The 25,254-nt window shown below is 40.3% G+C and overlaps 1 protein-coding gene across 9 annotated transcripts in view; it reads right to left on the bottom strand.

The window, feature by feature from the left end:
• The window catches only part of sox5 (SRY-box transcription factor 5), a 93,707-nt gene that overhangs the window by 5,866 nt on the left and 62,587 nt on the right, over window positions 1–25,254 (bottom strand). For 2 of the 9 annotated variants that reach the window (XM_077500081.1, XM_077500083.1), the window contains exons 8-13: window positions 23,493–23,578; window positions 16,770–16,928; window positions 8,996–9,191; window positions 4,613–4,788; window positions 2,128–2,245; window positions 768–941 (exon numbers count right to left, since the gene is read on the bottom strand). In XM_077500081.1, the coding sequence (XP_077356207.1) occupies window positions 768–941; window positions 2,128–2,245; window positions 4,613–4,788; window positions 8,996–9,191; window positions 16,770–16,928; window positions 23,493–23,578 (909 nt within the window). The remainder of the gene's footprint in view (window positions 1–767; window positions 942–2,127; window positions 2,246–4,612; window positions 4,789–8,995; window positions 9,192–16,769; window positions 16,929–23,492; window positions 23,579–25,254) is intronic. The other 7 variants (XM_077500084.1, XM_077500089.1, XM_077500082.1 and 4 more) reach the window with 6 other exon arrangements.

Here is a 25,254-nt window from a genome sequence, read left to right as displayed (position 1 = left end):
CATCATTGTTTTTTCTGTCCTCTGGTTGGTCAGAGCAAAACCTGCTGAGGCCCACTTAAATTCGCAATGCAAGTCTATACACAGTAAATTCTGTTGTCTAAATTGACTCTGTTAGACTAAATTTTGATGAGCAAATAGACTCGGTTGTAGATTAACACTAAGAATAGAGTAAAATAAAAAAAAAAAATGAGAAAAAAAAATAAAACGCACTCAGGGGTTAAGGTTCAAACTCACAACCTTCACGAGACCACCTGAGCTATGCCCCTCCTACTGCTTTTCTCCAAGAGACCAAAGATGTTTTTTGGTCTGTTGGAATTAGGAGGATTCCATGCAATCATGGAATCAGCTGCAGCTGACATGAGCGACATACTAGCAGAAAGCCAGGGAGTAGATCGGCTGTCTCCCAAGATGAAGGTCATGAGTTTGTTCCTACCTTGAGTCACTTTTATTTTTTTAATTCTTTATTTTACTTTCTTGTGTAAAGTGTAAACATTACTCTAAAACCGAGTCTATTATATAAATAGAGACAAATTGTCTCTACAGAATTTACTGTGTAGTGACATGTACATAATTATATATTTAATCATCATTTTCTCTGGTGTATGCTGAATTTTATTTACACTGTTTTGCTTCTTGTTTAGCTAAATCTTGATTCTGTATTCTGCTAATTTGCATTTACGTCATACTGATGGGTCTCAATAATCGCAACGTGACACAGTGACAGCAAATTTCACGGCTTGACACTGTTGTCGGTCGTGCGTGTTTACCGAGGATCTTGCTGATGTTGGAGTTGTGCATGTCGGGGAATGCCTGCAGAATCTTTCTCCGCTCATCCTTGGCCCACACCATGAAGGCGTTCATGGGCCGCTTGATGTGCGGCTCGCTGCTGCCCCGGCCTCGGGCCTCGCGGAATATCCGCGAGTCGGACACACTCGGAGAGCCTAAATTAGAAAAACAAAAACAAAGAAGAGAGCATGAGGGCAAGCAGATAATAGAAATTCATATTTATTAAAATTGGGCTGCCTGTAATGTGCATGCCAAAGCAACAGGTGGCACTATTATGACATAGTTTTAGCAATGGTAGAAGAAGAAACGAAGGGATAGCCATTGATGCCAACCCATCATCACCTATCATGAACATCCACAACGTTTTGATCACTCCAGTCAACACAAATATTTTTAATAATGAGTATTAAATGAAACTAAATGAATTCTGTATGTATGATGACCTAAATTCCAACACAATTTGAACAATTGCCCAATTTTCAAGTGAACTTACTTAGTGTACAAAATGTCATCCCCGGAACATTTATTTATTTATTTATTTATTTATTTATTTATTTATTTATCTATCTATGTATTTACTTTAACTTACGGCAGCTGCCTGTAAAAAAATACAAAGAAATGTCAACAATTGGCATCTCTGTGAAGGCTCATTACAAATACAAATAAATAATAATTTAAAAAAAGGCTTAAGTTAAACGTGTGCCACGTGCATGCCAAAATCTACATGTGGTACTACAATCACTAATTGAGCAATAGTAGAAGAAGAATGTGGAGACTAATTAACTGACTTGAAAGAAAGGCATTTGTTTGCAGAAACACAGCGATTCAATACAAATACAGCTAAATATAATTGAACAAAAATAAAACTGGTAAATTTTCAGCCTGAGTGGTGTAACTCTATTGTGATGTTATTGGGAAAAGAAACACAAACAAATGAAATAAAATAGAGAACCAATAGAAAAACATTCAGTCTGGATGGCGTTATCATTTGACAGGCTAACAACACAACAACAAAATATAAACAAAAATGGAAAATTATTCAGCCTGGATAAAGTTAACAAATGGAGATTATAAATGAATAACTGAAGTGTATCTATTACTTACAAGTTCCCATAAATATTGTTCCAAATTTATGCAATGTCAACCTTAAAGCTGCTTGAACTTGTGTGCAAAATGACATAACACATACACAGTGATGTCAGAGTACAAATGAATAAATAAAAACCAAAACTATAAATAAAATGAAACTTAGAAAATGTAAATGAATGAATAAACAAGCCTTTATTACTAATTAGCGATTTTGTCTTCATTGTGCTGGGTTGTCATGTTTTGCGTGTTTACCGTCAGAGTCGCCGCTCATGGTGAAGTCCAGCATGGCCTGGCTGAACTTGTCCTCGGCCTGCTGCTTCAGCTGTTGACTCAGACTCTCCAAGGCCGCCTTGTCCTGCGCAAACAGGGCCTGGGAGTCAGTGAGCGCGAGTCAAACACTTTGAAAATGAAACCAAAAAAAATAAAAAATGATTTGATGACAAAAGTTTGTTAAAGATGCACATCAGGAGAGTTGAGTGAGAGTGATAGAGTGGCCCTACAATCAAGATAATTGTCCAAAAAGCATCCGCGCGCGTGCATGCTTTGAATGTGAACCGACCGATGCTCCGGTTTGAATGTTTATACGACTGTTTTGGATTTGCAGCCACCTGCGCAAGCGAGAGCGAGCGCGGCTCTCGGAGGGTTGACGCATTAGAGGGAGAGCGAGGCCACGCCGCACGGCCCCCTGGGTATTTATTACGGCCAATAAAAGCCTGATTTACTGCACATTTACATGCTTAATGTGCGCTGGAACTTGACGACGCGTACACACACACAGACTGGCAGCATTTTTTTTTTTTTTTACAGTTTAATTATACGATTAAGAGCGTGGAAACAGCCCAGTGTTGTCTTGTAAAACAACCTTCCAAAAAAAAAGTCTCCATTTAGACATGACCTGAACAAGCTGGCTGCCTGGATGGAGAGCGGGCAGAGTGCTAATCACATGCATTTTCTCTGTTTTTAGCTCAAAACACTTTAATTGTTGGTGGTAATTTCCCACCCGTGCACGTTTTTTTTTTTCATTTGAATAGAGAAGAGAGCCATTTATCTCTCTCGAGTCATCTGCAGGGAGATTTGGAAGAATTATCCGCATGTCAAACAAGTGATCAGACCTCATTCCAGGGAAGAAAAAAAAAAAATCATGTCTTCCACACGTTCAGATATTAAGATTAAATATGATGCCACACATGCGTGTGCGAGGCTTTTGTACAGGATGGGATGAAGAGGGAGACAGAGTGGATGGCAGCCTAGTCTGACATTAAGCCCCAGCGCCGTACACGAGAAAAGTGGATTGAGCGGCCTGACACGGGCGGCGAGACACAAAGTAGCGACAAAACTAATCCCTCCCGGAGTGTCAGAGACGACTCTGTTGTAGCCGGGCGGCGAGGCTTGACGCCGACGGGGCACAAAGCCAGCAAAAGGGGGGCGGACCGAGCACAAGTTAACGCGGGCGTCACTTTGAATCCAGTCACGGAAACAGAAACTAATCTTTGGTGGTCTATCTTTGCCAGCGACATACAGTGACAGCTGGAACAAAGAAATGTTCTTCCACTAGAGGGCAGAAGCTCATCTTCAGATATCATTATGTTCATACGTTTTTTGGTGAATTTTTTTTTTGGCTTGGTAATGTGCCAAGACTGTAAAAAAAACGGCTCATGAAGGTTTGCTGCAAATCACAAAGCAACTAATGACAAAAACAGAGAGTAAATAATTGAATAATAATAGTAATTGAATTTCTCAGCCTGCATTTATGTCTGTGTGTCCGCGTATGTTTCCCCCCGTGCACCAGCCATGCGACAACACAATGTGGTTGACAAATAACCACAATTTTGCCATGCTGCCGAGGAGCCGGCACCGTCACTTTGCATTAACGTCCCGCGTGCATGCTCTGTGTTGACACACAAACACACGCATGCACACGCCGCCCTGCAGTGCTCCTCACATACACAATCAGAATTTATCAAGCGATTATTTAGCCTCAGCATTGTAACACTTATGAACTTCCATTATTAATTTGTGATATTGAGAGACGATACAATTAAAAAAAACCCACACATTTCAATTAATTAAAACACATTTTTTAAACTTATTGCATTTATTTCAACACAACAAAAAATGGCAAAATATTCATTAAAATTAGAGCTGTCAAAATTAATTGATTAATCGACAATTAGTTGATTATCAAATTAATAAAGTATTTTAATAATCGTCTGCAGTTGTCCTGTAGTTCTGTAGTCTTTCATGAAAAGAGGCTGATTATCATGTGTTAAATCAAAATAAGACATTTACAAACATTTGTTTTTACTTTGGAAAAGAATGACTGGACCGGTAAAATTGTACAACATCAATTCCGCCCCCCACCTTATTTATTTATTTATTTGTTTATTTATTTATTTATTTTAAATCTCAGCTCAGAAGCCGATGATGTCCGTTGCATTAAAGCTTGAAATCACCTGAAAGCAGTAAATGTAGTGAATCAATATGAGAGTAGTACTATTACGGTATGTAGCATATAACATAAGAAAAAGTGAAAGTGACATTTAAATCTTTAATTTGAGTTCCTTACCGTATGTTTTTTAAAGAGTTCAATACTGTACAGTTCTATTTTAGTCATTAATGGAGTCATTTATTGGGAGGCTGGAACAGATTAATATCATTTCCATTCATTCCAATGGGGAATGGTGATTTGAAGAATGACAAAATGACATATTGTGCGACATGGTTGCCATTTCTTTACCTTGTTGGCGCGTCCGTTGTTGAGTCCGAGGCTGCTGACGGCCGCCACCTTGGCGTCGAGAACCTGCTGCTCCCGCTTGAGCTGCTCCTTCATCTGGCGGGCCTCGGCGAACGCCTTGCTCACCGCCTCGTGGTCGTTCAGGTAGGCTCCCGAAGACAGTGATGACAGCAAGTCTGCTGAGGCGTCAACAAAAGCGGCCATCAGAGCGACTTACAATTGTATGTTGGACTTGCGTTTTTTTTAAATACGTGAACGTAATTCACATTTGGCGCTGCGTATTGTTGTTTAGGGGAGGAGGCAGAAGTTTTTCAGCCAGAATAAATCTTTCCTTTAGCCATGAGGTAAAGACATTAGCATACACTTGAGGAAGGGGGGAAGTGAATGTGAGTCAGAATGCGCCCCATGCTGGCATGGCTTCAAGCTGCCTCCATCCGTACCTGCCTTCAGATTGAAGCATGTGCTGATGTGCATTCACGTAAAAAAAAAAAAAATATATATAATTACATTTCCCATACTATCTGAGGGGCGCCCGTGTTGAGAGGGGCAGCCAGGTAACCCCGCAAAGTTCCCCGTCTCTCGCAGTTAGCCGCTAACAAAGAGCCACCGCTGGCTTATGGGGCCTTTATCTGCGCTAAGCCGCCCCCGCTAATGCCATCTCAGGCCAGATTACCGGCTTCAGATTGGTAATGACAGCGCCGTGAACTCTTTTAGAAGTCGGGCAAATCTGGACGTGAAAAGGGGCTGAAAAGAGGAAAGTGATGGAATCGGGTGGCAGTCAATTTTAATCTATATATATATATATATATATATATATATATAATAAAAAAAAAAAAGACGGGAGGGAGGTATTCTTCTCCATGTCAATGTGTGTGCGTGTTCCAATGACAGTGATGCCAAGCATCCTGACAAGTGGATGTGACCCAGATAGTGGGGGAGGCTTCTATTTCACCACACACATTTTCCCCCCTCTAAATCTCTCCCGACAGGCGAAAAGCATTTTGGACCACAAAAGCGCTCACGACAGGACGGTCGCGAGGGGGGAACTTTCGTGACACATACACAAAAAAAAGTGTGAACGTGAAATTGAAGGCAGTGACAGGCCTTCAATTTGACTTGAGATGGGAAGATGGATAGGCGGAGAGATGAAGATGGAGATGGAGAGAGAAATGCCTCTGGGTCTGTTAGACCAGAACGTGACGGATGGAAAGATGTTGCCATCACACGGACTTCATCACCATTATACCCGCACGTATTCATGCACTTATTCACATATATTAACTCATTTAAACCCAAGAATGGGTAAATACGTTTTTTAATGCTTTTTCCTGCACTCCCCGAACCATATTTATACGTTGTTGTCTTTTTATGATTTTTTTTATGCTTAGATCATACAGAAGGCTTTGATATGGCTTCTGACATGAAGAGGTTGCTTAAAGAAACATCAGTTATTACAGAAAAACGGCCAGCAGGTGGCAGCAGAGTATAAGAGATCAGCCAGGGCCATGTTGCAACAAGCTCTTTTTCCCTGTTTTCAACAGGTTTGTGAATAATGATAAAACTTAGCTATATTCTAATGTTAATTGCTGCACAAGGGAAACAGATACAAATATACTTTCTTTTTTTTTTTCCCCTGATGAAAGAAGAGACTCTAATCTTTATTTTGGAAGGTTCCATGTCTTTATAGCAATAGGACACAATATTGAATCTTAAAACTGCATTTTACAGACAAATTATAAATATGACCATATCATTAAAATTGTGGGAAAATGTTAAAAAAGGAATGAATCCTTTCCTCTAATCATTTTCTGGTGATAAAAGTTTCAAAAAAAAAATGTGGTGTTCACAAAAAATGGATTCATTTCTCACACGATTCTCCTCGATTACAATTGTTAAAACCACTTCAGTAAGTATATATTTTAGTTTTGCAATTTTATCTGTTAGTTTTACCAATATTTATATGAAGTGACTCATGAAATGCAAAGAATGAGTGACCCTCTCCAGCAAAATGGCTTCCTATTCCACAAATATGGCTGACATTGCACCTATAAAATGCTGTAAGTAATCAGTGAAACAAGAATTACACTTCATTCAAGTTCACATCTTTCCTCTGGGAGCTTCCTAAATATCCTACTAAACTGTACTATAAATACACATTTTAGACCGAGTGTTGGTATTGTGAAAACATGAAATAGATCCTCTTCAGCAGCATTCGGCGCTTTACTACTGCAATTTGACACATCGGCGAATCAAAAGTACTCAGTATCTGTGAGTAGTCAGAGTGGTGTCGGTCTAAAAAACAATACATCCCTAAAACAACTGTTAAAACAACACATTTTATTGTAGCGCGTGCCCACAACTGCCAACATGTCCGTATCAAAACGAGCCCGTCTAAACTCTTTTCCAATTTGTCCGGCTCTCCAATCCCCTCTGAACCTGCAACAAGAACCCTAATACCGCCTTGAAGCCGTGCAGTAACAAATGCGCTGGTGACCGGCTAAACTTGCCGGCAACAGATGGGCCCGCGGCGGCGGCGGCTCATCACAAAAGCGTCCGAATATTCCGCGGGGATCACACACAAACTTGAAACAGTGTAATCCATTTTTCCCGAACAAAAAACATCTGGGACTGCAAATCCACTAATCTGATATTAAATCCTCAGATTTGTTGAAAAACAGTGAGATTAGCCAAAAAGTCAGATGGGGGGGGTCTTTGATGACAGCCTATTGGGAGGAGTGATTGCGATTGTGTTTGAGCGTTTGAGTTGCGTGTGCATGTATGCTGTCATTAACGTTGGCTGTTTGCGCTGTCCTGGCTCATGTAAGCGGCTTGTCTAATCTCATTGGTGATACTTCCTGTCTGTCATATGTGCCTCGCTTTATTATTCCCCCGGTTCAAAAAAAAAATTAAAAAAAAATGGAAGGGTGTTAATCCCCCTTCCATTTTTCTCCCCTCCCCCATCACCACTTCATGTCTCTTTCAGTCACTAATAAACACATAACAATGCAGCAGGCCCCCGAAGGCAAATAGTGACACGGAGGAGGGGAGGAAGAAAAAAAAAAAAACACACACACACAAACACACTAATTATAGCCTGTTACATATGTGAAATATATATCAGCATAGCGTGAAAAATGGATTAAGCGCACAAAACGGTGATTCATTTATGTCATATTTCATGTACGCGTGAGGGCGCATATGGTCGGGGATGATTACGCCGGCGACAATGGCGGCACTTGCAAGGAAGGAAGAGTGCTATTTTTGGTCATGCGTGCCAACAGCACATCCAGGAATGTTGCGTTTGAAAAATATGGATTCGCGCTGCGTGGCATCAAGCGACAAATTCGGATAGGAAGAGAAAAACACAAACGCATGGAATCGGATATCTTCAAGCCGTCTCCGTGCGTGGATACAAATCTGATATAGTCCCCGTATATGCAAGATAGATGTCATAAAAAATAAATAAAATAATAATAATAATAAAAATAATACAGAAAGGGTGTCAGGCGGTTAAAATTGTTAATCGAAGTTAATTGCATGAGTTCAATAATTAACTCACAATTAATTGGAAATTAAATTTACTAAATTTACAATAAAATGTACAATAAAATATTTTTTCCTAATTGTTCACAATAGAAATATTGTTGCATTTCTTAGTCACTGATACAGTAATTTCAGAACAATTAATACAAGTTTTAAAATTGTACTGTACTGGAAATAAGTGTGACATTGATCTTGACTTCAATAATTAACTCACAATTAATCACAAATTAATTACACATTTTCTATCTAAATTTACAATAATATGTACAATATTTTTTTTCCCAATTTTCACAATAGAAATATAGTTGCATTTTTAAGTCACTGATACAGTAATTTCATAACTATTAATAAAAGTTTTATAATTGTACTGTACTATAAAAAACAAGTGTGACATTGATGTTGACTTCAATAATTAACTCACAATGGGGTATATGCCATGGAAGAGGCGGGACGTGATTTTGCACATCACGTTTGGTTCTGGTCCGGGTTGCGAACGCGCAACCGAGGGGCACAAAGTCGGAAGCACAAGTATTTTGACACAGCCCACACGTCGCAAACCGAACCGGAACCAAACTGTTGTGCAAAAACAGTCCCGCCTCTTCCGTGGCATATACCCCATTAATAGCCAATTAATTGCACATTTTATATCTACATTTTTATTTAAAATTTACAATAAAATGTACAATAAAATAGGAAAATTCTATGTATGTGTGCATAGGGGAATTCTCTGTATGTGTACACAGATCTATGTATATTTTATGTGGTCAAACAATCTCTACATTTAGGACTGTTTTGTATGAATGAAAAAATGGGTGTGTGTGTGTGTACAAATAGTTGACCAACCTATTGAGCTGACTCTGGCCGGAGGTCCTCCGATGCTGGAGGGGGCGACACTGTGCTTCATGGAGCCCGCGGGGCACACCTTGGCAGCAGCGGCAGCAGCAGGGACCTGTGGGGAAGTTGGGGGGGAGTTGGGTGACTTGCTCTCGGATGCCTTCGGCTTGGCCGACAGGTTCAGTGGCTGTGCACCCTCACTGTCCTGCAAAAACCAAAACAGCACAGTGTCGCCCGCTGTGACTCGGAATTTGGGAGCGGGAGACGGACCTTCTCGCCGCTGGCAAAAATCTAAATAAATAAATGGAGCCCATGCACAGCAATCTATGGCAAGTCTTGGCTGGACAGATGATTCGGTGCATGCCACTGCCCAAACAGCTCATCACAAAGGAACGGGACATTCACATGCATAAAACGAGTTGAATTGGAGCCAATTCCGTCAAGGAGGAGGGATGGACGTGCTCATGTGGCATGCGGGCAGGCTTTGGACAACATGCACAAAGATGCCGCTCCTTCAAGTTTTCCACACGGATCGGCGTCTTTCGGCAAACGTCAACAACACAACACAATCGCAACGTCACACCATGTGACCATCCTCCCAACCGATCCATCGCATTTCATGAATCGGGATGCTCCGACAAGCATTACAGCATTTCTATATTTTAAGTGCACTAACTCATTTGCTCCCAAAAACGTATAAATACATTATATTTTAAATGTTTTAAGCGTCCCAAAGACGTATTTATACGTTTGTTTGTTTTTTGTGTGTTTTATGCTAGACCATACAGAATCTTTGATGCAGCCTCTTAACGGCAAAGAACTTTTGAAGAAATGGTAGTTATTACTCGACCAGCAGGTGGCAGTAGAGCAAAAGAGATCAACGAGGGCCATGTTGGGAAAAAGCTCTAACACTCACACTCCTAATTAGATTTATGAATAATGATTTAACTTAGCTATATTCTAATGCTAATTGCTGCAAAACCGAAAAAGATAGAAACATACTTTTTTTTTTCCTGATGAAAGGAGAGACTTTAATCTTTCTTTTGGTATGTTCCATGTTTTTATAGCATTAGAACATATTCTGTGGGCCTTGCAAAATCAGTCAAAAACAGCTGGGAGCGAAGGGGGTTGCTTCTGTGAAAAGGTGGCGAGTGAATGAGTTAAAGGAAATGAACGGCCTGCCTTTACGCCAAGGTTATTTTAGTAAAAAACAAAAAACAAAAAACACACCCTAAAACTAAAATTCAAAGAACAATTTCATTACCAAAATAAAATAAAAACGAAAATGCTTTTTAAAAAAACAAAAACTAACTGAAACTACATTTTATGTTGACAAAACTAACTAAAACAATAATTATAGCAAGAATGTCCTGTTGATTTTAATTGTGATTTACTATAAATGAATTGACACGTCGACAACCACAAGATACGACACTCGGGGTGTGGGGGGTGGGGTTGTTATTGTGTTTGTTGTCATGGCAACGTCACCCCCGCTGTTGACCGAATCCAATCGGGGTGGGAGCCTCACATGACGGGACGGACATATTCAGATCACTCCGCGTAATTAAAAAAAGGTAAAGTGAATAACTTGAGATGGAATACGCCATTTTTCAAATATATTTCATTGAAATCTCGCGTTAATAGAGACATTCTGCTCTTTATTTTCTTGCAGTCTAATTGCTGCTTTAGGCCGAACAGTACAATACAGTGGATTCAAGTCCTGTATGTGTGAGGGGTGGGGGGTGGGGGTATGTATCCACTCATTAAGGGAGACTTTCACTGATTCCCACTCCTTAAGCCTTATGAGCCCCTCACAACTCAATTAAGCCTTTCCAATTAAGCCCCCCGCATGGGTACGTGCCTGCATGTGAGCGCCACTTTGGAAGGCTGCGTGTGTGTGCGCGCTGAGGCCTAACCGGATTGTCCTTCATTAGGGGAGGGGGGGGGGGGGGGGGTCTTCTCTAAATCGACGGAGACCCCCCCAAAGATGCCTTCAGTGAGACAATGGGCCGAGGAGAGAACGGTGGAGAAAAAAAACAAAAACAAGAAATAACAAGTGAGCGAGGATCTTCTCAATCCATGACCCATATTATGCCGGGCTTTGGCTGGGGAACGCGTTTGAATATTTATTACAAATAGATCACGCCGCCGCCTCTTGTACACTGGATGGGGGGAATTTCCTCCCTGAGCCAAGCCAAATCCTACGGCGGGAAGGTGGCCAACCTGCATTATGCCACTGTGGAGGAATTAGTTGAGACAGTCGAGCTGAGAGGCTTGGACCGACTTGTTGTGTTGTGTGTGCGCGAGACATTGTTCAACAAGCTCCAAATCGTACGTGTGTGCGTGTGTGTGAGGCCTCCAAAGCCTCTGAAAGGCTTGCAATGTTGAATTAATACAATTGCTTTTGTGTCTCTCTTGGCTGATGAAACAGTTTCAAGCGTTGTGACTGAAAACACGCAGAGTGACAAGAGAGCCAGAGGGACGCAGGAGGGTGTGTGCGTGTGCACGTGTGTGTGTGTGTGTGTCCCTGTTTTTGATGTGTACCATCCATATGCACAACTAAATGCATTTTCACTCCACCTCCTTCCCTAGCTGGACATTGTATGAGAATGCATTCTCGTGCACTTGAGATTTTCCGACAGCACGGGAATGGAGGACCAAAACTGCCAAAATTCAAAATAAATCAATGACTAAAAGTGAAAATAAAAATGAATATAAATATATATATATATATATATATATATATATATATATATATATATATATATATATATATATATATATATATATATATATAAAATGACATCCAAAAAAATGAATATAAATGGAAATAAAAAGAGCAAAAAATACATATGTAAATAAATAAATAAATACATTTGTATTTAATTTTTTAATTTTTTTTAAAAGCCGTTTTTATTTTATTTATTTATGTATTTACTTATTTATTTATTTATTCATTTTTTAAATTTATTTCTTTATTTAGTTATTTATTTATTTTGAATGTTGGCAGTTTTGGGCCGTACTGCCAAGTCGAAATGTTATTCAAATGAGGGGGCGGTCCTAAGCGTGTCTTGGGTTGTACTCCGTTGCAAACTGCCTGTCATTGGTCGAGTGAGTAGCTTGGTGAACAAGGAAAGTCTTGACCGGCTTGCAATGCAGAGCTCCAGCAATGGACGACTATCTATCGATATATCGATATATATATACGTGTATATATATATATATATATATATATATATATATACCCAGTTGTGTTTTCACTTTTAGTCATTTATTTATTTATTTATTTAGTTAGTTATTTACTTTGAATTTTGGCAGTTTTGATCCTCCATACACAGGAAACTCGAAATTGTAGTAAAAAAAAAATCACTCTTTGACTGCCCATTACTCAACTGAAATTTGGTATAGTAAATGATCAACACTGTTTGTATTATTTTTAATTGACTTTTGCATTTTTATCTTCCTCTTAGTATCTTAAACAGATGTAAAAAAGTTTGGCATGAAAAGAACTGCACTGCAAGGGGCGGTACTGTAACTCAATTTGGAGGTTGGGCCCACGAATGCCCAGCCATCACACCGGCACTGCAATGAGAATTTTATTTCTTTTTTGTCATGGGGATTTAGGCTGCAAAACCAGTGACAGCTGCTAATTTGAAATTGTTTGCTATTTGCAAAGTAAATCTATGCTCATAAATGGCAACGCGAGCTCAGAATAAGACTTTAAAAAAAAAACTAAATGACGATAATCAACCCCAATCTTGAATTAGGTCAGTAGTGTTGTGACAGCGCAGTAGCCACTTTCTTGTCCTCCATATGGCGCATCCAAAGAGGCAGTCTTGCGTATAAGAACGCTGCATGTATGCTTGCCGTGATTTGTGCGTGTGCACGCTTCCGTCTTCAACACCTGTGTGTGTGTGTGTGCGCGCGCGCCAGCGTCTCACCCGAGGGTAAAGCACTTAAGTGATGTGTGCCTGAGTCCAAACAGCTGTGAGCAAAGGCAGGCAGCGGGCCTCGAAATGACCGGAGACCTGAGACACAACCCGCAGGGGGAAAAGGCACCTCTGAAATATACATGTCACTCGCCCAAAGAGAGCGAGAGAGAGAGAGGAAGGGGCGGAAAAAAGAGCGGATGATAGAAAGGGATGAGAGCTGGGGGCACAGCGGTCACTCGGCCATTTGGGCTCCGCAGGGCCCGGCGGGGTCCAGGCGCATGTCAGACGCTCTCGCTGGGCAGGGGGGGAGGTTATTACAGCTCCTCGGCCGCGGGCCGCAGCACTTTGGGGGTCAGCCCGAGTCCATATATATGCTAATGAGATGGCGGCGGCAATATGTTTGTGCTGCTACTGCTGCTGATGTCCACGTGCGCCCGGTCAGGATGTGACCCGGCTTGTCAACAGAATCGCACCGTTTGTTCCCTCCCGTGAGAATTTTCAAGTGTGTGTGTTTTTTTTTTGTATTTCTTTGCTGCATTCAAGACTGATGGGAAATTGGGAATATCCCGGTTGGAGCCAGAGTTATTATTATAGTTTTGGAATGTTTGATTTTAGTTAGTTTTGATTTAATTTTGAGTTTGTTTTTTCACATTTATTTAGTTTTAATTAGTTTTCATTTTGGTTCTGTTAGTTTTTGTTAGTTTTAGTTATTTAATAAATGCTTAATTTTACTTTAGTTTTTTTTTTTATGTATATTACTTGTGTGCAATATTTAACTCATTCAAACCCAAAAACGTATGAATATGTTTTTAATACTTTGTCTTGCACTCCCGAAAACGTTTTTAGATGTTTTTTTTTTTTATTGTATTTTTTTTACATAAGGCTTTTATACAGAAGGCTTTGATATTGCTTCTGACATGAAGAGGTGGCTTAAAGCAATCGTAGCAAACAACAATGAAACTTAGCTATATTTTAATGCTAATTGCTGCATAACGGAAACCAATACAAATATACTTTTTTTTTTTTTCCCTGATGAAAGAAGAGACTCTAATCTTTCTTTTGGTAGGTTCCATGTTTTTAATAGCATTAGAACACAATATTCTGAAGACCTCGCAAAATCAGTCAAAATCCAGTAAAACAGCCGGTAGCGAAGAGGGTTGCTTCAGTGAAAATGGCTGGGAGTGTATGAGTTATAAGCGACATCATCTGAAGGTACTTTTCTATTGGCTGCTGCTAGATGATGTCACTGATATGTGACACATTTTCAGTCGTCCCTATTGCCGTTAATATCAAAATCGCATTTAAAATCATCCCCAAAAGCTCATGATTTAAATTAATTACCAAAGACTAAAACGAAGGATATTTTTGCAATGTGAAAACGTACCCTTTAATAGCCAAAATCCGTCAATAAGCAACACCCGACTGTAACAGTTTTATAATAGCCGGTAGATGCCACAAGATGGCAGCAAACCATTTTTTTATTCTACAGTGGCAACTCGACGTACAATCAGCCAAATTTACGTTTATCGATACGAGCTGTCTCTTATCTGATTTTTTTTTCCTTTTTTTTTTTGTCATGGGAAACGAACAAAAAAATTGAGTAATAAGCACTTATGGTGGCAGTGAACATTAAAGAAAATACGAGACACCAAATGTATGTATGGATATATGTTAGAAAATAATGCTGATTTATATGACTTTCTTGTTTCAAAATTTCATCGCAGTATGTCACAACTATTTTATGGCGCTTAGGTTTTCTGACTAAATCCACATCAAGAGACTTCGGTCCTCTGTGCACTAGGGTAGGAGTGCGTGGGGGTGTGTGCGTGTATGGATGGCTGGTCAAGGTCCCAAAGGCTGACCACATATTCATTGAATTCCACTTGGATTCCTGCCACCACGATTGGCCAGCCAGCTGGGAAAATGGCCCAAACAGCAAAACTTCTACGCTGCGTTGTGCTTGGTGTACGTGCTGAGGTTTTTATCAGGAAAAGGTAATTGTTTGATAAGAGAAGACGGAAAAAAAAAGAAAAAAAAAAAGAGGCAAACTCCAAACAAACAAGAGCGTGGGAACATGCACATGTCACATGTAAAGGCAAACATCGACGGCGTTTGTGTTGCAAACACTAGAAAACGCCAACGTACACATGATGTACCTCGTCAATTAATGCAAATGCCGCCGGTAATTGCGTGTGTAATTCTTGATCTGATTTACGGCAAGTGTTTGTAATGTAATCAGGATCCTCTTGTAGAGGTTGAACACAGCCAAGGATGCAACTTGGCCAATTTTCACTGAACCAAGTGGGTGGAGGGGGTGCAGCGCCAGCCAAAAAAAGACCTAATTGAATTTTGGGGCTGCTCCATTCAGTGGGCGGGGGGGGAGGGAAGAAATGCAGTTTTTTTTCGTTATTTTTTCATTTTATAAATTCAATTTGGAGGAAGAAATGCACTGGATAAAGTGCCCTTCATGTTCACTTACTTTATTTTAACACTTCACTAAAGCTAAACGGGGGTTGGATGATTTTATTTTTACACTAATAGGCTTTTATTATATTATTTGTAACTGGACTGAAAAATGTGGAATTATTTGCTTATTTGGGATTGAATTCATGAGCCCATGACTTGACTTGACTAATAACTGCAATATGCTTATTTATTTATTTATTTATTTATTTATTTATTGTGGCCATAATATAGAAAAAAAAATGTACGCACAAATTATTAATTTGTGGGTTTAATACTGTTCAAATGAAAGCGCCATATAAATAAAGATGACTTGCTTGACTACAAACTGCAATATGCTTATCATTTATTTATTTATTTATTTATTCATTGTGGCCGGAATATAGGAAAAAACATGTATGCACAAAATATTAATTTGTGCGTTTAATACTGTTCAAATGAAAGCGCTATATAAATAAAGATGACTAAAAACTGCAATATGCTTATTTATTTATTTATTTACTTATTTATTGTGGCCGTAATATAGAAAAAAAATGCACACACAAAATATTAATTTGTGGGTTTAATACTGTTCAAATGAAAGTGCTATATAAATTAAGATGACATGACTTGACTTGACGACTAAAAACTGCAAAATGCTTAAGTTTACCACAGGGGTGTGTAGACTTTTTTTTTATTTTTTATTTTTAAGACTTTTTTTAAATTTTATTTTAAAGACTGTAGCTTCTCTTCACCTCCTTTTGTAATGTTATGTCCATCCATTTTCTTAACTGCTTTTTCCTCACAATGGTTGTGGGGGTGCTGGAGCCTATCCCAACTGGCTTCGGGCAGTAGACGGACTGAACTGGTTGCCAGCCAATTGCAGAACATAAGTTAATAACAATGTTAAATACATCCACTACTCTTTTTGTTAAATGTGTTAATCATTTTAGCGATGAGTGCATGTACTTTTAAAATGTCTGTGCATGTACGTGCCTGTCTGTACCTACTTCATAGCTGCTTTTAAATCTTTTTTTTTTTTTTTTTTCTAATGCTGCGTAGCACCTGGTAACTTTGTTTGAAAATGAGCTGTACAAATCAAGTGAATTTTACTATTTTGTGGCCACAACTTACCACACGTTTTAAAAATATTTTTTGGCAGGGGCTGCATACAGATGTCTTACGGACTAAGGAAAAAATAATTATAGATCCAGGATGTTTCAAAAATGTAATTCTCAGGCTGTCAGTGGCCATTACTGCCACCTAGAGGACACACGAGTCCAAGTCTTGGCGGCGGTCTATTAATTCAACTCTGGAGAAACCGCCACCAATTCAAATCACAACGTATTGATCCCCCCGTGGCTTTCCTAGCATTTAGCACACAAGCGCATTTTTTCGTCCGTTTTTACCTTGGGCTTGTTTGGCGGCGGGGAACTCCGGCCCTTGTCGCTCTGCGAGTGTGTGTTGGTGGGCGGGGAGTGCGTGCCCAGGTTGGCTTGGGACGCCAGGCCGTGCTGCTTGACCCCGGGGGAGACCTGCATGGCCGCCAGCTGAGCCGCGTACAACTGCTGCAGTGTCAGAAAAAAACAAAAAGAGGGGGATGGAAGAACACCAAGAAGAGGAGGAGGAGGAAGGGGCAACATGAATAAATGAATACCGGAGCGAGCACAAAAAAAAAAAAAAAAAAGAAGGGGTCGGCTAAAAAGCTGAAGAAGAAGAGGCCATTAGTGGCCGGGGCTTGTTTGTGCGACACAGAAAGGGACATCACTACTCTTCCTTCTTTCCTTTTCCCCCACGGGAGCAGCGCTAACAGCCTCTCTGACAGGCCCGGAGATGTCCCCTCCAGGTGCATCGTGGGAGAAAGGGAAAAAGATTGAGGATATCGAGGTCATGCCGTGTGTGTTGCTCAAGGTGAAAACCCCAAAACTTGCAACTCCAGCAAGGGACACGTTTGTCTCCATTTTTTGTTCATTAAATCCGCTTTCTGAGTATGCTTCCCCGCCATCATCCACGCATTTAATTAAACGGCATTATGTCGTTGGACTATTTATGCAATTTAGTGAATAACACTAAACAGTGTTTGCAACAACTTGGAAGGGTCTTTCAGTCTTGCTCAAGTCTCTTTCATGTGGCTTAATACAAATCTGCGAGATGCCGCTTGGCTTTTTCCACAAATTGTCGCATCTGAAAAGCAAGCGACCGCCTCGCTTTTGCGAGAACCAACAGATGTGTGTGTGTGTGTGTTTTTTACATAGTTAAAACTGATTGTTATTATTTATTTTTGGTTTTGTTTTCTGGAAGGCAACCATCCCGCTTTTTTCCCCCTTCTTTTTTATCTATAGTTTAACTTGCGGCCTTCTGTTGAGGCTTGGCGGCCGGCCACCGGCGTCAAACAAAGGCTGCTTTATGCAAATGGCCAAGCAAGAGATGCTTTCTCCATCTTTCTGTCTGTTTGCAACTCTCCCCATCAGCCCCTGACAGCCGCCGTAACTCGCGATCCCCTCTGCTGTCTTGATACAGACATTTGTCTCTCTTTAGACAAATAAGAGGAGTGAGTCAATCGAGCTGGCGTGCGTCAAGGAAGGGAAGGGGAAAAAAAAAACAGTTTGGGAGAGAGTCATGTTTGAATGCGGAATAATCTGCTGTCTGTCACTCACGATATTCACTGGGAGCTTTAAAAGTAAGAGCACATCAGTTAGGCATTAAAAGGTTGGCGTGAAAGTCTACAGTGGCAGCGAGTGATGCCTTACAAAATACAGGTAGCACACAGTGGTTAACATGGCTGCTTCACACTTTCTGAGGTTATATATATATATATTAGGGGTGCACCGATCGATCAGCCGGCCGATTTATCGGCCCTGATTTCCTTAATTGTGGAAGATCGGTTATCCTCCGATTCCTTAAAAATAAACCGATCTTTTCCACCAATCTCATCTCCCTCCTCAGAGGTCTGAAAAAGTCAGTCACTGTCCTTTTATGTTGAGATGATTAATAGGATTTTCAGTTTTAATTGCGAGAACTACTTCATGTGCAGTTAACACAACCCATTTGTATTATTTTGCCAATATTCATTGTTTTCCAATAAAACAAGATTGGAAGACTGAAGGTATATGCTGCTCGTAATGAAAAAAAAATGGTATCGGTCTCTTACTGGGATTGTCAAACTTCTTAAAAGATCAGGGATGGGTGATCACCCGAAAATTGTGATTGGTGCATCTGTAATATATATATATATATATATATATATATATATATATATATATATATATATATATATATATATATATATATATATATATATATATATATATATATATATATATATATATATATATATATATCCTACACACACACACACACACACATATATATATATATATATATATATATATATATCACAAAATTATCTAAATTTATCTGTACTAAATGTACAATATTTTTTTAAATAATTGTTTTAAATAATTTTTCATTCTTAATGTTAAACTAACAGAAATATGGCTGCACCTTTTAGTCACTGATACCGTAATTTCATAATCATTCATAAAATTGAGTTAAAATTAAAAAGATGTACTGTAAAAAACAAGTGCAATATTGATTTGTGTTGAGGTCGTTTTTCCGCCACGAGATGGCATAATTGCATTCGTTAGACATAGGTGACAGCTCAGTGCATTTTTCTTTTCATAATAAGAGCTATCTAATCTTTAACATGAACTTAATTGTAAAATTCTGCTCATGTTTAAAATTATTAAACACTATTTGACCCCAGTCTCCACAAAGGTATGCATTATCATCCAATTTATTGCTGCTAAATTGTGACATGGACATGTCTGTCATTAATTGTGCATTTAAAAAATTTGTGGCGTTAAAGGAACTTTAAATTAACTCAGAATTAACACTTATTTTGGCATCCCTAATATATATATATATATATATATATATATATATATATATATATATATATATACACACACACACACACACACACACACACACACACAAACACACACACAAAGCAGACTAACCTCCACCAATAGGAACAAGTAAGATATTATTCAACATAAGAGACAAGCTAATTAGTAAGTGGGCTGTTAACACACAATATGGAGAAAATGTCCTTCTGCCCACTTGACTGACTTTTCCACTTCTAAATCTCCGCTTGGAGTCGCAGCATCTGCCGCGCTTTCCGACTCGGAGGGGAGGAAGTCTAATTGTGGAAGCGCGTGGCTGACAGGAAGCGCCGGTACACGGACCGACGAGGGGGGTCCGGCGACGAGGACCACCTCGCTGAGATCAGATCATCCTGAGCTTCAATTAAGCGGTCCGTGTGACCCCCTCCCCCACCAACCAAGTCCAACCCCCCGCAATTGTCCTCTCCTACCAGCTGCACCACAGGCGCAATGTGTGTGTGCACGTCCTGCCATATTCGGACCAGTGCTTCAAAGGCCGCCTTTATTTGCCGAGCGAATTGAGTTCCATTACAAGGCCAGCTCCCGTCACTCAAAGCGTGCTCAATGGGCCGGCGAGCAATCTCACACACACATATGTGCGCGCACACGCACACATACGCCACAGAGGGCACTGCCGAGTACGCCCTGAGCGTCGCCGCAACGGCGTGCATGTCAACAAACAGGAAGTGACAGCGCAAAGCCCCCTGGGGTGACTGCAGGAGCACAAGCGCGGTGACACACACACACACACACTTGGTGAATCAACAAATGGGGGGGGGGGTGCAATCATAGTTGTTGGATGTGAATAAGGAATTTGAAATGTCACTCTTCAGACGCGTGTGTGTGTATTGTGCGATTGAACTGTGACAACCATCTTTTTTTCTTTTTTTTTTTTGCTTCTAATCCCCTATTGCAATGACACATCTGCATTCTAGTGTGCGTGTGTGTGCACGTTGAGCCTGAGCACTACTGATTTTGTTCAACACATTTAAACACAGAAGAAATGGTGCAAATGTGAAAGTCTGCATGTGTTACGATATGTGCCTTTAAGAGGCGGGGTCTGTTTGGGGTTGGCATGTGATGTGACATCACGCGGGTGTCCGGCCGCGAGCTGTGGCCGACAGCAGCTGTTCTTCTAAATGGCACAGGAAGTGCATTGGTGGCTATGGCTCCCCTTTCCCACTTGTGGAGGGTCATTGCAGTGAATCCTCACAGTTGGACAGTCACAAAGATGTGAACTGAGGGGAGGAGCTTCGTTCAGTTCGACCAAAGTCGTGTTTGAGGGGGAAAAAAGTGCTTTCTGCCCAGTTTTGCCCATATTTTGAGGGACACTGGGGGAACATCCTGCATTATTCTGACTTGTCATCTTATTGGGTGGCCGTCTTGATGTGTGTGCGCGTGTGTGTCAATCTGCGGCTTTAGTCCGCAGATCCCCGCTCGCTCTTTGTTATCAAGAGTTCTGCAGGCGCTTCAATGAGGCCGCCATTGTTTGCGCGGACACTGAGGACCATTGTGGTAAAACTTGCAATGGATTCCTCTCTGTCTGTCTTTCTGTCTGTCCCACTTCCTGTCCGTCTGCCCGCTCACGTGTCACACATACTGCATTTTATTAAAGGACTAAAACAATCCGTGTATCATTCGTTCAGTCGTTTTTCCAAACAAAACGGGAACGACTTGTTTTCTGTTTTCCAAGTTTGGCACAAATGGAAAATGGGGGAAACGGACAACGGGCGATTTGGGACGTTTCATCCAGTTTGGATAGTTGCACTTGACGCAAGTTGTGTGACCCAGAAGCAATTTTTTTGTTTATTTTATTTATTTTTTTTTTACTTTGTTGTTTTACCTTACTCATGGCTCAACTTTGACGGTGGTCATGTCTTCTGGCCTCAGAGTTACCCTCACACCCCCACTGAAGGGCACAAATCACCCATGTTTGCAATTTGTAGTGCCCATTCACGGATCATATATTAGTGGTTAGCTGATTGCCCGTGCATGCCCGTGCAAGCCGTTGAAGCCACAGGGCGGCCATTTTACCGCTACCATCTCGCGAGCAGATACGTATACGTACAGATTAGACATATACAGCTTGTACGCTCTTATATAGGGCATGGGATTGGTGGTTGACTGGGTTGTGATTATTTTTGAACAAGTGAACGGTATGTGCTGCTTTGAAGACCCCCTTTTTCTTTTAGCACGTATCCAGTAATATATACAGATCAGTGCATGACCGCGAGTCAGATTAAAAACAAATATATATCGCTTTCGGGTCGCACAACTTGCGTCTGGTAAAAATATCCAAATTGGATGTAAACGTCCCAAATCGCCCGTTATCCGTTTTTGTTACATTTATGCACAAAATCGGAAAACGAGTTGTTCTCCGTTTTCTTCATTTTAGTTTTTGGAACAAATATTGAGAAAACAAGTCGTTTTTTGTTTGTTTTTCTACTTCCCGTTGATTGATGAACATATCGCTGATTGATTTTCAGATTGCTGTTTGTCATGTGTCTTTTGTCTCGCGCTGTTTCCTCTTCCTCTTCACCCCCCTCCGCCTGTCTGTTGTCCGCCTGTGGTCCATTTCTCCGGTGTACAGCGCGGTAATCCAGGACAATATGTTCCAACATCTGCCTCTCCATATGATGCCCGACCCACGCCATTGACCCTCTTTAAGCCGCGCACACGCACACACACAATTCTCCTCCCTATCCTCGCTAAATTACGCCACCTTTCCGCGTGCCCCCCCCTGCCTAAGTGCATCTGTATCTGCGGGTCTCGCTTGTCCTTCTCGGCCCATTTGTGTGGATAATATCAATAATATCAAGGGTCAATAAGGGAGGCAGATTAATACAGTCTAATGCACAATGTCACACTCATCTACCCCCCAGATTAAGATGCTAAATGCCAACCTTGTCCACTCGGTTGCCTTGAAAAACCAACACAGGATGCAGCGTTAAGCTGCCTTTGAGTGTGAGAACGACTCACATTTGTACTAACGCAGAAATAGCTTTAAATCGTTAGGAGATTAATACTTTTTTTTTTTTCTCCAAACGGCAAAGCACTCAAAGTATACTTTCTTGTTATTATTGTAGCTTTCAGAGAAAAGGGGTTAGTATTCCACACTGGCCTCCCTACTTACTGTAAATGCGATCCCATCCAAAGACGATGGATTCTTCAGTTATTTCGACATGTCTGATCATTTCATTTCATCTTGCGCCTTATCAATTTGTGGATCTCCATTTGTGTGATTTGTGCGAGTTGATTTTATGCATCACGGGCAATATGATTGTGTTATGCAATTTGAGCAATCGACTGTAACTAAAGATAGTGTTATAAGGCTCGCGGGTTTCTTTATCATTGGGAAATCGGATTATGATAAACAAACTACATTAAGCTGATAATGGGCCCTGAAGTATTTTAGCTGCATTTCCCAACCGCAACATTAATACAGTGTCAAATCGTCCTATTAGACAGCGTCAATCAAAACTAAGCATTGTTTGTAAAAAGTACTCGACAAAAACGTATCAATACAGTGTAAACACAAAAATGTATTGTGTTGCTATGACGACCTACAGACCAAGACCTCCTTATCAAATGAGATGATCCCAAAAGAAATCCTCCCATATTTAGACTTGGTGAGCCCGGCCAAATCTCTGACAAAGCCTTAATCTCAATGTGAGTGTGTGCGTGTGTGAACGTAGACGGATGGAAGATGTTGTTGTTTTTTTTTTTTTTTTTTTTGTTTTTTTGTTTTTTTGTTTTTTTTTTTTTTGACAAAGCCGCGACTTTGAGTCGGAACACGGCAAAACATATGGACAGCTAGATTGCAGCAGTGATCCGAGGACATTATTCCAGGCTCAACGCACACACGCGCACACACAGACGGGCGAGTCCAAATGAAATCAGCGGTGGCGCTGAGAAACGTTCACGCTGATAGAATTTCACACAGCTTTGCTATTTCTCCCCGTAGTGCCCCGCATATGGGCCGGTGGCGTGTTTGGACAAACAGGTGCGCATGTACTGTACAATGCAATACAACTGCTTGACATTATTTGCCCTGAATGTGTGAGCAGTCTATGTGTCAGCCCAGGGGGCAGCTGTCCATAATAATCACCTTTATACGGGATCACTTCATGAAATATGACTTGGAAGTTGAAGCTACGTAATGACATGGTGGTTGAACTCCGTTACCTGGAGCTGAAGGGGTCCCAGGCCCGGTGTGGCGGCAGCAGCCGCGGCCATTGTCGTGGGGATGAGCTGGAGCGGGTACGGGTCACCTGTCCAAACGAGATCGTTTTAGTCATCAAGCAGGTTAGCACACTATGGATCAAGGATATTTTAGTTAACTAAAACATAACGGAAAAACTAAAACTAAAATCCAAAAACAATTTCTTTATAACGAAATAAATAAAAACGAAAACTAACTAATTGTAGCAAAAATGTCCTTCATTTTAGTCTCTGGTAATTTAATGCATGAGCCTTTGGGGATGATTTTAAATTTGATTTTAAGTAGTTTTATTTTGATTTTAACCAGGATAAGGACGTTTGAAAGGGTGTCACACAGAAGCGACGTCATCTCGCAGCAGCCAATAGAAAAGTACCAACAGTTGATGTCACTCCCATCGTGTTTTTTAAATATTGCGCACAAGTAATACACATAAAAAACACTAAAACTAATACTGAAACTAACTAAAACTAAGGATTTATTCAACTGAAACTATTAAAAACTAACGGAACCATCATGAAAACTAATTAAAACTAACTATATTTAAAAAAAAACGAAAACAAAGCTCAAAACGAAATAAAAACTAACTCAAATGAAAAATTCCAAAACTATGATTTCCCCTTCTATGGATTAGCCGCCGTCAATATGGATTTATTTTAGGCTCATGCCGATTCTGATATTTGCTATCATAAAAATCAACATTAAAAATAAGCTAAAAATAAAATAAAAATGTACAATGATTAAAATTATTTTTAAAATTATTTTTGGTCTCTTGCAACAATAAAGATATGAATAGCAGGCGGGACATTTGATTGTTTTACAATACTTTGACCTTTATTATTTTGCAAGGTAGAGAAAAAGTTTGTTTTTGCATCTTTTTCTTGTGGGTGGTGTTTCCCATTTTTATCGTTTTCTGTTGTAATGTGTTCATGTGCAAAAAATTTTTTTTGATGGTGTCGTACTGACAAATTGATGGCACAAGGTGGGGTCAGAGATGGCAGATTTTTTTTTTCCTTTTTTCCCCCCACAGGTCATATTTATCTTGTACTACTATTAAGACAGTCATTATCACTGCCTTGACAAATTGGAAAAGTGCTTTTTGTTTTTAAGTTGCAAATGCTAATTGCTTCATTTTTTTTTCACTTCGCAGGAGTGGCGTCGTATCCGAAGCTCTACTATAAGGTAATCAACTTCAATGAAATCTGATCTAAGTTCCCCAAATATTAAAATGAGTTGTGTAAATTCCTCTTTTATTCCCACAAATTTCTGTTAATCCCCATGAAAGGTTTGGAAAATTCCCTCGATTTGGCAACTTTTCTCTGAGCAAGAACACGACAGAAATGTGGTTCACTGGTAGCAGTTTTTGTTTTTTTTTTCGCTTTGCCTTACTCCTCTTATAAATCCCCACCCCACCCTGTTTTCTGTGCAGCTGTTAAAGCTGCCCTTTGTGCGCGCGGCCTTTAATGAAAAGCCTGATTGTGTGTCTTCCTCCCCTAATACCCTCCGACAAAGAGCGCTGAGGTGAGGGGATTCTGATAAAGCGGGCGGCGCTGTTGTAATTAAGAGCTGCACCATCACCGATTGCAGCACCCTCCTTCCTTTTTCTTTCTTTATTTGTTTTTGAAGCCTCGACTGTCGGTTATTGTCACCGGACACTTTGTGAGGCACACCTGCACCAACTACAGACATGTATCACAAATACTGTAGTACAATATTGGATATGAGGTG

This window comes from Festucalex cinctus, chromosome 16 (assembly GCF_051991245.1).
Source record: "Festucalex cinctus isolate MCC-2025b chromosome 16, RoL_Fcin_1.0, whole genome shotgun sequence".
In the NCBI taxonomy this organism is placed as follows: Eukaryota; Metazoa; Chordata; class Actinopteri; order Syngnathiformes; family Syngnathidae; genus Festucalex; species Festucalex cinctus.
This window is presented reverse-complemented; position numbering and strand designations above follow the sequence as displayed.